The sequence below is a fragment of the Aythya ferina genome, assembly GCF_964211825.1.
Source record: "Aythya ferina genome assembly, chromosome: 1".
In the NCBI taxonomy this organism is placed as follows: Eukaryota; Metazoa; Chordata; class Aves; order Anseriformes; family Anatidae; genus Aythya; species Aythya ferina.
In genome coordinates, this window is record NC_140296.1 from 65,341,646 (window position 1) to 65,356,186 (window position 14,541).

Genomic DNA, 14,541 nt, shown 5'->3' on the forward strand with positions numbered 1-14,541 from the left:
AGTGGCCTCGAGACCCTGTTTTTATGCCATGCTCGTGAAAAAATCTCACATGTCAAAGTTCTTATTGGCAGCTCTGACTCCCTAGAGCTACAACGAACGGCAGCAAAAGCTCTGGACCTAAGCAGAGCTCCTTCTGTATGGCAGGGGGCTCCCAAATGTGATGCTGCATCAACACGGAGGTTTTTCTGAAATAACAATTCATATTTCTTGCAAAAATCAAACTCTGGTTCCCTGCTCCTCTTCACAGTCCCTTTCCTTCTCTTACTTACCTACCCATAATAGCAAATTTCATATTTTTTTTCCCACTTTTTTTTTTCTCTTCTGTCCCAGTGAAGTGATGCATACCCTGCACTGTCTGTGCAGTGGAATAGGAAATCTGGGACAGGGTGGAGACTTTTGTCTGGGTTTGGGGAGAGAAATATTCAAAGGAAACAATTGACTTTACTAATGTACTTAACTGTGAAGCACTCCATGCATTGTTGACAAATTGTTATTAATATTTTTCCTCCTTTTTCCTAAACTTGTGATGGCTCACGCCTGCTTGCTTGCTTTGCTGCTTATTTTATTGCATGCACTTTTGCAACATTGGAACTTCATGTCAAGTGGGTCCTCTGCAAGAAGGACAGTGTCCTACCCTCAGAGCTGTTGCTTGGGGAAAAAAAAAAAAAATGTAAAGCAAAGACCGTGCACCGTTTCCAAGAAGTCAACTGAAGCCCAGCTACTCTGGAAGACTAAAAAACCCACTCCTGCTTCTTCCAGGAAGGTGGTGGAGTCCCCGTCCTTAGGGGTGTTCAAGGAAAGATTGGATGTGGCGCTTAGGAACATGATTTAGACTGCTCCAGCCTGCCCAGTATGGGCACAATGTAATGGAAAAGATTATTTTATTTTTTGTCTAGAGAATGCAGATCTTGCTGACTCTACTGGGAGCATTCAAGACACGGAAAGCTGCTGGACTGAGTCAGCCTGCAGGAATGGACACGGTTTGCAAAGGCCTAGGGAGGGATGGTATTTATTTACAGCACTTTCTTTAATTCTTCTTACTCGGCAGGTCTGAATTCCCAGTTGTTTTAAATTCTGGGAAATGATGGAAATCATCAGCAGGGTTCAAACTTTGCCAACTCCTTTGCACTTTTTTGATAGGACACAAAGTGGAAGCGTTCTTCCAGGAATAGGTGTTTTCCAACTGGGCGAAGGAGTGCTTGGCTCAGAACAGGATTGTTCCCGATTGGGAGTAAAGGGTCTTCTGCCCTAGGAAACAAACCAGTTCAAACCGATTAAACTGGCCAGGAGTCTGCTAAGTCTTCCAAGATCTAGGGGAATGTGGAGTTTCTGGAGCATGTTAGGCTAGGGCTGAAGCCGGGTTCCTCCTTGGAGCCCTTGTCCTGGAGAATCCTTCCCTTGCACAAGCTTTGGAGGCAAGCAAGCTTCTCTATGCTGTAATTAGCTTTTGTGAACCTCTTTCTCCTTGCCCCAACAGGAACTGTAAGGGTGCTGTACCACACAAGTTTGTAAGGCTGTGCACAGTAGGTATGGAAATATCAGAGGAGGCAACATGGCAGCTTTCATTTGAGAGGATTTCTTTTTTCTTTTCCCCTAGGAATAATTGGATGTATTTGTTCACACAAATGTGAATCAGCAAGCACATCTGATACGTATTGGCATATATTATATTCTCTATATGCCAAGCTAGATGACATAATGTAATTTTACAATTAGGTGTAGGAAAGCAAATGAAAAAGCCTTTTTAAAAATTAATCTCTAGTAATACAGCTCAATGAAACTCACTCTACTCAGCTCTACTAAATAATGAAAAATTGTTTATTTTATCAAAAAAAAAAAACTTTATTTCTATAACACTTTATATATAGTGTACTACTAAGTAACAATAGTTTTAAAAAGTCATATTTCTCTTTTCAAAATCTGGCAGCTCCTTTACACTTGCTGTTCTACACAAACAGCAGGGGAAGCAGGGCCACTTAGACCCAACTTGCCCATCACAGCCCTATAGATACCAGCTGAGGGAGGAGAAATGACATCAGTAATCATCGTAGTTGACGCCCGCCCCATGCCTGAAGGTGTGGGGGTTCCGCGGGCCAATTGGTGAATCCTCATCGTAGTGGTGCTGGTAGTACCCACCGTAGTACTCATTGCCACCGCGCCCTAAGCTCGTCCAGTAGGACATGTCATCTTCAAATTTCTGCCAGAAAAATAAATAATAAAGAAATAAATATAAATACTTGTTGTCCAAGAATAAAACTTTACAATGAAGAGAATAAAAGGAAATAAAAAGGTGACAGATTCCTTTTTTCTTTTGTTCCTCCAGAAATTCAGATCCATCACGTATCTGACAAAACTAAATCCCTGTGTCCAAGAGGTTTTATGACTGCACCAACTTTCTCTATGGGACATATCCAGATCCTGATGTGGTCCTGATGTCCTGACCAGCCCCGCCTGGGACCCACCACCCCACAGCCCTGCCCTCTATGCAGTGCTTAAACTGAGAGCATCTTCCAGTGGAACACATGCTGAGCACCATTAATATTTCTGCTACCTTTTCAACAGCAGACAATAGAAACATTTCAATGTTTTGCACTTAAAAATATGAAAATTTGTCTTTCTGCTCCCCTATGTCTTTAGTTACAAGGCCTTCAATTGCAAAATGAGTGAGAGAACCCTTCACTTTTTGGCTCTGATGTCTCACTTATTTTATTTTTCACGTTCCATTTTTAATCAAACATACAGCTATAGGCAGTAGGCAGTTCAATTCTGTACACGACAGCAGTGGAAAAACAGTATGCAAGGATATCAAATACTTGCCAAGCCAAAGCCTTTCCATATGAATGACTCTTTGGAAATATTTTTGGCCAAGATTTGAAAAAAAAAGTTTCGCAAAATACACAATGGGTAAGTATGGCCTAAGTCCTTGCTAAAGCATGGCTGGAACAAACAGTTATTTCATTGTTAAAACTGTGTCTTAATACTCTAGAAAAGCTCCTAAGTGGATTCATTGTGTCCCACAACAGGCCTCGTTTCATTTTCATCAATGCACACAGCAACGTGCAGCGAGGAATACATCTTATCTGCGTGGCTTGTCCTCGCTACTTAACCTCTTGGGATTTGCACCCAGTCTCTAGTTGGGGATCCACAATGCTGCGCTTGTTATTTTTCCTATTGTGTCAGGGGTACGGCCATGCTGTTAAAAAGTAACTTGTATCTGCATAATGTCCAGGAGCAACAAAGAAACGTAGCCTTCATTACTGCAGTCCAAGCAAAGGATTGTTTTTAATTGTTCCAGCTTTGAAAATGAGTACATTCATCTTCTAAGCAATCCACATAACACAAAGGTCTAAAATGTACTCCAGCTTGCCTGTGCCCATGCAGTCTCATTAAACACATTCATGCAGCTGACAGAAGCCAGGAATTCAAAGTCTATATCTATTTTTACCTCTTATTTATGTACAAATTACTCCACACATGGGACTGCAAGTAAATGCACGTTTTCCACTCTCTTTCAGTGTCTGTTGAGCGGGGCTTTGTGCAGCGTGCATATCAGCTGGGAACTCTTGCTTCCACTCCAGTGTTTATACAAATTAACTGTTGTAGGGAAATATATCCTTATCATTTGAAGGGAGCACATTGCCAGGCAGGTTTCCTTTCGCATTTAGAGTCAAGGCACAGCTGCCAGTGCTGGCAGGGGCCGGAAGCCATGCGAGGTAGGTGACGGTGGTGCAATTTCATTGAAGAACACCACCCAGGACCAGCCTGGTGTGGCTTTCTCAGCGTGTTTAGAAGCAAATTGATTGAGTCGAGCCTGCCAAACTCATTTCCTGAGACGCAATTGATTACCCCGTCTGGCCGACTATTTCTCGAGGCAAGCTTTGTCTGTAACCTGTTAAGCTTAAGTTCGGTAGAAGGCAAGAATTCCTGCCAGGATTTTAACACTGTTTTGTCTGTTAATATAACTACATGGAAGTCTCTAACAAATACCGAGCTTATATTTCTGTGCAACGTTTGCTATTTAAACCAGATGAACAAAATCTCAGCATCCAACTCGTGACCAGGAGCAGGGCAGCCCCTGGAACAGCTCACCCTGAGCCCTGACGTTCCTGGGGTGCCTCACTCACCGCCTCGTCGAAGCCCAGGTAGAGGAACTGCTGGTACCACTGCTGCACGTCGGGCTGGCTGCGGTCCCACAGCTGCCGCTTGTGGCGTCTCAGGCTGCTCAGGAACTCCTTGGCCGCCTTCTCTTTCACCGACACCTCGGGCTTCACGGCGGCGGGGACTGGAATTAATTTCCCCCCAAAAGACACGCCAGGAAAATTTTTAATCAGCCTGAAATGTACCCCACTGTAAACATTTCGTTGTGCTCATTACCTCCGTCCTTGGCAGTGCAGAGTATGTAGCGGTAATAAAAACAGGGACTGGTGATACAGTACAGTTTCACAGCTATTCCTATTCTCTTGGACTTTGTAACAGCTATTCTGAGCCCGAAGACATGTTAAGGGTGGAATTTAACTCAATAACCCACACAGAGAACAGGAGACTGGCCTCTGTGTGCTGCAGCCACAGGAGAGGGAAGGAAGACAGGAGGTGAAGTTACAGAGCCAGAAGCAGCTGGAGAAACGCATAGCTCAGGGGACGTGGGGGAATGCTCTCAGCATGCCAGGCTCACAAATAAGGGGTTTGCTGCTGCTGGAGGAGCGCAAGTATATCCAAAACGTGCATTGGTGAGGGCTGGACAGCCCCTCCCCTGCTAAGCACAGTGATGATCCTCTCATCAAAGTGGCACAGTGCCATGTGATGGCAGGGTGGGCTTCCCGAGAAACCAGGAGCATGCATAGGGGTAGGAGGAACATCTTGCCTGCAAAGAGCTTCCCCCTGGGCTGTCCCTCTCACTGGGAGACAGAAGAAAAGCCAAAAGATGCCGGGGTGCAGGAATGGCTGCTGCTGCAAGCGGTCACCTATTCACAGGTAACACACAAGGACCTACACCTAGGGAAGGTGTCCCAAGGGGACAGCAGCAGGACCCACAGGGACCTGTGGGCACAGACACCACAGAGCTGGCGCTGTGCTCGCAGGAGTCACATCACACATACTTGTGCACGGCCAGCTTTGGGCTAGGTGCTCATACAGCGCTCCTCTGGCTGCTCTCTTAGAGCAGTGAGGACACTTTTAGAGCTGTGATTGATGACAGCTGAATCAGAGGGGAAAAAATAATAAATAAAAGAGGGAAAGCAATTTGCTGTCTCTTTACCTTCTCGTTTTTGAAGCATCAGTTTAAGCTTATTTCCTCTCGAAACGTCTGGAGAAGCAAAAATAAAACACATTTCAGCTACCCACTCTATTTAGCAATGAAATAACTACAACAAAACAGTCGTATCTCAACGGGCACACAGAGAGATGCCGTAACTCCCCTCCACCGAGGGAAAGGCTGGAGAAAGTTTCCACCAGTGCTCCCGTTTACGTGCCTTGGTGCACCGCGAGCTACAGGGAAGCCTCCAACCCTCTGGCACCCTTTCCCCAGCAGTTTTGGGGAGGGAGCCCCAATACCTCATCTGCCTGACACAAAGTTTGCCTTTTCCAGCAGAAGGTCTCCAGCAGTGACAACACCTGGGCTGGGACGATCAGCCTGGGGAATTGTCATGGAGCGTGTCCTCGTGGCCAGTCCCCAAAACCCTCAATGAGCCCCAAAAGCAAGGTGCTGGTGGGAGATGCTCGTCCCGCACAAAGCTGCGCTCACTCACCGGGGGCCGCGCAGAGCAGCGGGAGGAGGAGGAGGAGGAGGAAGAGGAGGAAGGCCCCGGGCAGGGCCCCGCGGGGACACGGTGGAGGCATAGCGGAGAGCGGAGTCCCCGCCGGGCCGGGACGAGACGGAGCAGAGCGAGGGGAGAGCGGGGAGAGGGGGAGAGGCAGCGAGGGGAGGCAGCGCCCGGCACACGCCGCGCCCACGCCCACGCCCCAGCACGGGGCCCCGCCGCCGGCTGAGAAGGAAAAGAAAAAGGGGAAAAAAATAATAAAAGAAAGAAAGAAAGAAAGAAAGAAAGAAAGAAAGAAAGAAAGAAAGAAAGAAAGAAAGAAAGAAAGAAAGAAAGAAAGAAAGAAAGAAAGAAAGAAAGAAAGAAAGAAAGAAAGAAAGAAAGAAAGAAAGAAAGAAAGAAAGAAAGAAAGAAAGAAAGAAAGAAAAGGAAGAGAAGAGAAGAGAAGAGAAGAGAAGAGAAGAGAAGAGAAGAGAAGAGAAGAGAAGAGAAGAGAAGAGAAGAGAAGAGAAGAGAAGAGAAGAGAAGAGAAGAGAAGAGAAGAGAAGAGAAGAGAAGAGAAGAGAAGAGAAGAGAAGAGAAGAGAAGAGAAGAGAAGAGAAGAGAAGAGGGAAAAAGGAAAGAGGAAAAGAGAGAAAGAGAGAGAAGGAGAGAGAGAAATAAAGAGAGAGCAAGAGAAAGAGAGAAAGGGAGGGAAGAAAGAGGGGAAGGGAAGGGAAGGGAAGGGAAGGGAAGGGAAGGGAAGGGAAGGGAAGGGAAGGGAAGGGAAGGGAAGGGAAGGGAAGGGAAGGGAAGGGAAGGGAAGGGAAGGGAAGGGAAGGGAAGGGAAGGGAAGGGAAGGGAAGGGAAGGGAAGGGAAGGGAAGGGAAGGGAAGGGAAGGGAAGGGAAGGGAAGGGAAGGGAAGGGAAGGGAAGGGAAGGGAAGGGAAGGGAAGGGAAGGGAAGGGAAGGGAAGGTTAATTTAAAAACAATGAATTGTTAACCAAAGCTACTCTCACTGCAACACTTAGGACATCCTCCCCTAGCCATACTCCAAGTCCCCCCTCACCCATACCGAGCTGCCTGCTCTGTGTGCAGCAGGCTCTGTTCCAGCCTGTGCGAGCAGCTGCTAGCCGTAATTGAGGGCTTACGTGATTTTGTGTCTTTTGTGCTTGAACGTGTAGTTAACTGTGTTTCAGTAGCACAAGGCATGCACTCTTCTGTTTAGCTTTGCACAGCTTGCCAGTTTCCAGCCGCATTTATTTTTGTGGTTACATGTAATCCAGTATTAGCAGACAAAGACTTCTCAGCTATTCATACAGGTTTTTTGTTACAGCGGAAATGAAAAAAAATATGGCCGTAACATGTCATTTAATATTTCTCTACATATTAAGTCAGTTTGTCAGTTGCCTGTAATACTGGATGAAACTGAGAGCTTGTCTTGGTGGGAAAATAAATCAGAATTAACCAAAGGTTAATTTTTTTTTCTGCTTTCTGTCCTCTCCTGTCCTCCTTCCCTTCCTCCTCCCAGGTCCATGGAAGACTGCAGTTCATTTAAACTGAGCTGCTTTAAAAACCATTAGGATTTATTTTTCTTCAGATAGACAGGTTTAGCGTGTAATAAGAACTGGGGGTCCAAAATCCAAACTCACTAACCAGAAGTCCCCACTCAGCAGGACCAGATCTGTAATGGCTCCTAAGCTTACTGTGCATTTTCCCATTTCAGGCTTAAGTTCCCCTCAGTGAATTCAGCTTCTCTCAGCATCTTCCTCTACAAATGTCCAAAACACGTCAGATTAACCGCGGTGAAATCCTTGTCTGCCCCGGACAGAAACCTCTCTCTTGACTTGCAGCAGAGACCCACAGCTCTCAGGAGATGGTCACGGTCTTCTCACTGCCTGCTGAAGCCGTGCCAGGGTACAGGGAGGAATACAGGAGGTTTTAAAGGAGAGGGCAAGCAAGAAGAGCAGGGCTAAAGCTTTTCCTCCGAGCAGCGATCCCAGTGACCGAGGTGCTGACATAGGAGCCAGGTCCCCTGGGCCAACTCCTGTGCAGCTGAGAATCAAAATTATTGTCCATTTTATCAGTGCCTTTGAGTGTTTCTTCCCTATTGCTCCATGTTTTGAGCCTCAGTGCTCTCAGCATGTAAGGCCGTGTTGCAGCAAGCGCCTCTTCTTCAGCATCAATGTGCTCTTTCAGTAGCTTAACTTTGATGGTCTCTTTACTAAAACCGTTTGGCTTTTCTTGGAAAGCTGGCTGCAGAAAATAGCTAGGAGCACAACAAGCAGAGTACATATGCAGGGCTGCATGAAATACACATGAAGTAGATAATTTATAAAAACTGGGCAATAACTTGCAATCATTTACATCCCGCTGCTATATTCGATAATGGCAAACCACTATTTTGTCCAGCTGGTCAGTTCACAACAAATCTTGCGTGTGAGCTGATTCTCTGCAGAATTTCAGGTACTTGGTGCATCTGGAGCAAGGGAATACAATGCAGTGAATCTCATCAGTGCACTGGATATATCACCGTGGCTCAAGAAACTGCCCAGATGAAATGGTATCTTGTGAAACTCAGAGAATGCATTGACTTGAGTACAAGGTTATTGTAGAAAATCATTGCTCCATTGGTGGAAGAAATGATTGACAGAAGAATATAATGCTCAAGGTTAAACTGAATGCTGCATCTTTCCAGAAAAAGTCACTTTCTCAGTTCAGGGGATAGAAGTTTTCAACATTAAAAAAAAAAAAAAAAAAAAAAAGTTGTTAAAAATATAACACAGTTTCTTTTCAAAGCCAGTGCTGAAAGGTGACCACTATTTTTTCCAGCAGCAATCTTTATTTCTCTCCCAGGTTGTTTTAAGGACTAACACATTGTTGTCTTGGCGTTGCAGTAAGACACACTTTTCTGCTGAGCTTGTGACTACTGCAACATTACTGGAATTGTGTACCTTCAGATGAGTACTCAAGTTTATTGATGCACCTGTGGTGCCCCTTTCTGGTATTTGCCATTTAAAAACATAATCACCCTGCATGCTGCCTTGACAGTGCAGTGTTCTTCAGGGTTCTCTTCATTAACAACAGCACTGCTCTCTTTAAATTGCCCTTTTCTTCAGCCCAGCTTATGGTTTGGAGTCTGAGGAACTCCTGCCAATTGCCTCCTGCCAGCTTGCCTTCTCTTCAGAGCCTGTGGCACACCGTGTACCTTTTCAGGAGGTAAGCAAATAAGATCCCATCTGATTTTTTTCTGTTTATTTTTATAATGGTTCTGCAGCTCACTACAAGTCTGCTACCAGTCTGAGTGACCTTGTTTCATCTGTGTGACCTCTACATTTATGCTTAATGTTTTTATACCCAGTGGCTTCTACCTAAAGTGACATGGACATATCTCTGTCATGAAGCATCATTGGGTTTTAAAGCATCTACATTCCTTTATTATTATTGTACATTTGTACTAAAATTAAGTATAGACAGATTCATGAATAACAGAGAGACACCCCTGCTTTTGTATCTCATCACAGCAGCTGTTGATAGAACTCGTTATGTTCATTAAAATGTAAGAGAGATCATCAGTATCGCCATTCAAGGATATCCAGAAATACAATGCACAAAAAAAATGTGAAAAGGTTGATCTTGGTTTCCTTCCTTTTTCCTTTATTAGGCTCCATGTTTTCTAGATTTTCAACACAGTTATGTTTTTAAATATAGTGTATTATTTTATAATCAAAGGACTCCTGAGGCTGAATTTTCAAGGAGGAAAACCAATAAATATAATGAGACATGATAAAATGGAGAGACCTGGCTTCAGCATAACTAAGTAGGTAAATAGACAGGGTGGACACTGGCCAAGGACTGCAGGAGGCAACACTTCTTCTCATGCAGAGAAGCACCACAAAAATTTTGATGGTCCACTGACAAGACCTGTTGGATTGAGAACATGGCAGAGCCAAAGTTTTCCAACACTGAGAAAATTGTTGTTTCCTGTTAATGAGTTTTTTACAAAACATCCCAACCATCTTGCCCCGGTAGCTAGCCTTAGGATGGAGGCACTTGGCACTCCAAATTGTTTCTGGAGCCTGTTCCAAGAAAACCACAGGAGTCGTGTTTTTCTGCCAAACAGAAGGAAGAACATTTAAGTCATCATCCAGTTACTCCCAAAATATTTTGAGGTTCACACTAAATCATTTCCTGCTCCAGGGTCTTCCCAACAGTGACAGAACCAGCCCCAAGTCCCAGGACAAACCCTTTTGCTTCAGGGAAATTTTATTTTTCACTGGCTACGAGTTTTGTTGGCCTTGATGCGTGGTCTGTGACTGATAGGAACAAGAGCATTTGATCTATTGCAACTTGCTTGGTAGCAGCAGTACTTTGATCAATGTTATTAATAAACATTAACCTTTATATTTTCTATAGAAAATAGATTAAAATAAAGTATTTCATTCCTCTCCCCCATCCCCCCGACCTTGGTTACTGCTGGTACTTTCTGCACCTTCTGGCTGACTCTGTCAGATATGAGGTTGTGCCTGTCAGTCTGTTTGTCTTTCCCCCTTTGCTGACAGTAATTTGCTTCCCTCACTATAAAATTAACCTTATTGCTCTCATGATGAGCACAGTGAGAAACAGGTTAGTTCAGCAATGTTATCTGGCCACAACTACCTCCTTTCGTTAGGTGACACACAATAGAGAGATACAAAAAATGTTCTCCCTAAGAAATCATTCTCCTTTTTCTCGTCCACTGCCTCCAGTACATATTTGCAAGCATATAGCAAGTCTGCAAGTTGGGTCTAACAGGAAAGGAGAGAGACTGTAGTACATTTAAATGTGTCTTTTTACCACAGACTGATCTCTTTCAAATCATTCTTTCTTTTACTGCTGTCTCCAAGGGCTCTTCTCTTAATGCTTTAGAACTTTTTTTTTTTTTTCTGAACTCATATTTCTGAGCTATTTTTGACTTATATTCATTCCCTTCTTTTATTATACCCATCCAGAATGCACGTACACTGTTAAAAGAAGAGACACTGCAAATCCTCAAAGATTAGTAAATGCGAAGTATTAGATGTCTTAATTTTAGCAGTTTGCCTTTAGCATCCCCTTCTCACACTATAATGCTGTCTTAATGGTTTGTACACCCTTCCGCTCTTTCCCCAAAACTCTGGACTTACTCATGGGGTGGGTGGTACTCATATAATAATAATAATATATATATATAATAAAACAGCTATTTGATACTGCCAGTTAACTGTTCATGGTGACCAAACCATTCCCCACATAGCTGCTCATTCCCACCTGCCATGGTCTTCCTGTCCTCCGAGGCCCCCAACCAAATTCTCATCATGAGATCATTATTTCCTCCTTTGTGCTTCACCAGAAAGCTGGTCCGGGGGCACAGCACCATCACATCAGCAACAGCTAGATCAGGGGAAGCAACAGAACATGCTCCCGGCACCTTCAGGCCCCTGGGGCAGTTTTCTCATGCTGAAGGATCCTCCCTCCACTTGCCACTGGCCCCCCTACAACTCTTTGCAGAGCAGCACACGTGTCCTTCCCCCTCCAAAAAACAGAATATGAGGAGTCAGCCTTTCCAGCACACAGTTAAGCATGTTATGATGAATCTGGCACAATCTGGAGGGTATATGGAGGCTGGGTTGTGTTCTCCAGGCAGCTGTCCTATCCTTAAGAGCTGAACTCCATGTGGTGGCTTGCTACCACCAAGATATTTTTACCCCTTTCTCCTCCCATGTTATTTGGCTCTCCCCTCTCTTACTAGCACTGTCTCTGCTACTTGTTGGATCCACTTTGGTGTTTGCTAAACTAGCAGGGCTGTGCTCAGGTTTACTTTTGCTTGGCCTGTCCTCAGGCTGTCCAGAAGTCAGTATACTCTTCTCAGTATGTCCAGAAGAGAGAATGGGGTGAAACTGGTTAAACCGAACTTCTCCATTTTGCTGGGGAAGTGTATGATGTCCACCCCACCCCGAGGAACAGTCGAGGGTCAGGCCTCCTCAGTAGTCAGACAGCAGCCAAACAGTGTGGAGAGGCCTGTCTGAGGCAGGAGCCTGGCATGGAAAATTTCTGCCCAAAGAGTAGAAATAAGGCAAAGTCACCTGACACTGAGAACAGGTGGTTTCTGTCCCCTGGGTTTGAGCACAAGGCTTTGGGAGCCTTAACAGCAGCTGGAGCATCTCAGCTCTGAGTACTAGTCCGAGGTTATCAGAGTGGAAGCTGCTCTTGTCTTTCTGACGTTATCAGGTGTGACCCAATGCCCACCTTGATTTGCTGTGCAACCACTTTCACCAGCTCTGCTTTGAGTCTGTGCTTTCCTGTTTCACCAGCACCCTGCCCAAGCCCTCCCTGTAATGGAGACTGTGCCTCTGCCCGTTTGAAGCTGGATTACATTTCTGATTTACAGTTCAGTTTGTTTCCAGGAGAGTGCACCTTTTGTACTCCTTGTGTGCTGCTGCTGAGTAAGAGATCATGGCATCTTTAATCTTCCAGCATGAAATCCCGCTGCAGCAAGCCACGCTTGGATGCCAGCGGCTTCAAAGGCAATCTTAACCAAGCTGGCAGCGCAATGCTGCACCGCCACCGACTATGAGCATTTGAGGGGGCATTTTTGCCTGTTGCGATCATTTAAGTGCTTGTCCTGCAAATAGCCACACAGATATTCAATTTGAATCATAAGAGCAGTGTGGCATCCCATTCATCTCAGAGCGATTAAATTCCAGTCTGCTGCTGCTATGCCTGCGTCTTGTGAAATGCTGTTGTACAGAAATGTAGTTGCCATGTGAAGGCACGCATTTCATCCCCGGCTCTTTGTTCTCCTGAGGTTGCACTGGGTGCATGAATGTGTGCTAATAGGGCCGCACACCTTCTGGACTAAAGCTGGCTCTCATTCACCCAGGCAGAAGAACCTGCCCACATTTGTTCATGTAGACAAGCCTATAAAGTCTCTGCTAGCTCCTCTAAGCACGGACATAACTGCTCTTATGTGCTGGAGCTATTGCCCTCGGGGATGGCTGCTGCACTGAAGAGCTACCATCTATCATCAACATGATGTTCCTTCTTGACCAAAAATGCCCCCTTGGGAAACAAACCAATTTGGGGCTTGATCATTCAACTTTGGGCCAGATCAAATACAGTTTAACCAGAAAGCTAATCTGCTTCAGAAATGGGAATTCTGGGGTGAGTAATTCAATAGCTTACAGCTACCAAAACCAAGACCAAAATATTTTGCTTCCTCCTTTCTTCAGATCTGCTACTATAAACCTTTGTGTTCCCTTTCACTTCCTTATTTCCCCTCAATAAAAACCGCCTTTTCCATGAAACTGCAATAATAGTTTCTTAGAAAACATCTGCCTCCTTAAACATATCTTTTTGTTGCACATCCTGCACTGCATATCTGTAACACCCTTCCTAGACAAATGAGAGTGGCTTCATTTTTCAGCAATACCCAGCCTCTAATGCCCCATACTTTCCTCTGAATACAAATACTGTCTTTCTATTAGATAATGTTACCATCTAATGGTGGCAACAGAAAGGTACTTTCACCTGGTAATTACTACTTTGGAGGCTTTGAAATCTCTAACACACATTGGAATTTCCTGGAAGCTAGGGAGGACTTGAGCAGGATATTTGTACAGTGGTGCAGGAGAGGCTGTGCAGTAGGATGAGATTCATGGCATCATAGAAAGGCTTGGGATGGAGGGAACATTGAAGGTCATCTAGTCCCAGATTATTTTTGTTCATGTTGTAGCTGGGATGGGAACATCTTCTCAAAGATGGTCAGTTAAAATTTTATTTTTGCTACTGATTAATGCAGAAGCAGTGACAGCAAGTTAGATGCAATGCAACTTGTTGCTGGTAATCACATGTTTATAGGAGACAGGAAGATAGGATGCTCAATGCCTTTTCTCAGTGACAAGAAAAACAGGGGTACACAGGCGGTTCATCCTTTGAGGTGAGAAGCACCCAATATGGGAGCACAGTTTTCCCTGCCTGACACTCTGCTGAGAAAATTCTAGGCACCTGAAAAAGAATCCAGGTCCTTCTGATTTAAATGCCCTTAGTTTTAATAAGGTCAACATTTTATCCTTGACAATTTTACATGAAATTTTTATTGTGTGGTTTGGGTTAGACCTTTCATGAGAAATTCTTCTACACTTTAGAAAATAAAAAAGAAAACCACAACACAATATAAACAAATCACTGAATCATTACAAAGCCACTAAATAAAAAAATATGGAAAAATTTTCCATAGCAGTAATCTTTCTTGCCTTATTATTTGTGCTTAAGACAAATCATACTGAAACTTTTGGAGAGGAAGGAAAGAAATACATAACAGGGAGATGTCTTTTCTTTTTACCTGAAAAAAAAAAAAACAAAAAAAAACAAAAAAAAACCTGTTTGTTGTAAGGTATACATTTTAGTAAAGAAGACAAAATCCACAAATCTCCACTACTGTCAGCTTTGCTGTGCAGTTCCCATCAAACCCACAGTCTCAATATCTGAGACAATCAATCAGCCTCCTCTAGCCATGGAAAGTCCTTGCTGCCCAAGGCACAGATTAATTTACCTGTAAGAGCACAGACAGCTCTAGACTAGGCTAAAAGAGAAAAAAGTAAAGGCCAACAGAACACTTACATTTTGGATTCGTTATGGACAAATTTAATCTCCTCATGTTTCGTCAGAGGTTTTTTCTCCCATATTTATCTCTGGTTTCCATTGAAATGTCATGTATTTTCATTTAAAAGTAGGCTGTCACATACAGAGGACTAAACTCTCATATATATATATATATATATATATA

The 14,541-nt window shown here is 44.1% G+C and overlaps 1 protein-coding gene across 1 annotated transcript; it reads right to left on the reverse strand.

Moving 5' to 3' along the window:
- Positions 1 to 1,649: 1,649 nt before the first annotated feature.
- ECRG4 (ECRG4 augurin precursor) lies at positions 1,650 to 5,905 on the reverse strand. The gene is made up of 4 exons (XM_084491512.1): positions 5,745 to 5,905; positions 5,255 to 5,302; positions 4,125 to 4,282; positions 1,650 to 2,197 (listed from the first exon to the last, which is right to left on the reverse strand). The coding sequence occupies exons 1-4, from the start codon at positions 5,833 to 5,835 to the stop codon at positions 2,036 to 2,038; spliced, it is 459 nt and encodes a 152-aa protein (XP_084347638.1). The 5' UTR covers positions 5,836 to 5,905; the 3' UTR covers positions 1,650 to 2,035.
- Positions 5,906 to 14,541: the final 8,636 nt, after the last annotated feature.

What these genes read in the sequence shown, in the direction of transcription:
- ECRG4 (XM_084491512.1), bottom strand. Translation starts at nt 5,835, where the DNA reads ATGCCTCCACCGTGTCCCCGCGGGGCCCTGCCCGGGGCCTTCCTCCTC. An exon ending in GCTGCTCTGCGCGGCCCCCG is followed by an intron (nt 5,303 to 5,744) that starts GTGAGTGAGCGC and finishes TTGCTTCTCCAG; the next exon opens with ACGTTTCGAGAGGAAATAAG. An exon ending in GATGCTTCAAAAACGAGAAG is followed by an intron (nt 4,283 to 5,254) that starts GTAAAGAGACAG and finishes AATTAATTCCAG; the next exon opens with TCCCCGCCGCCGTGAAGCCC.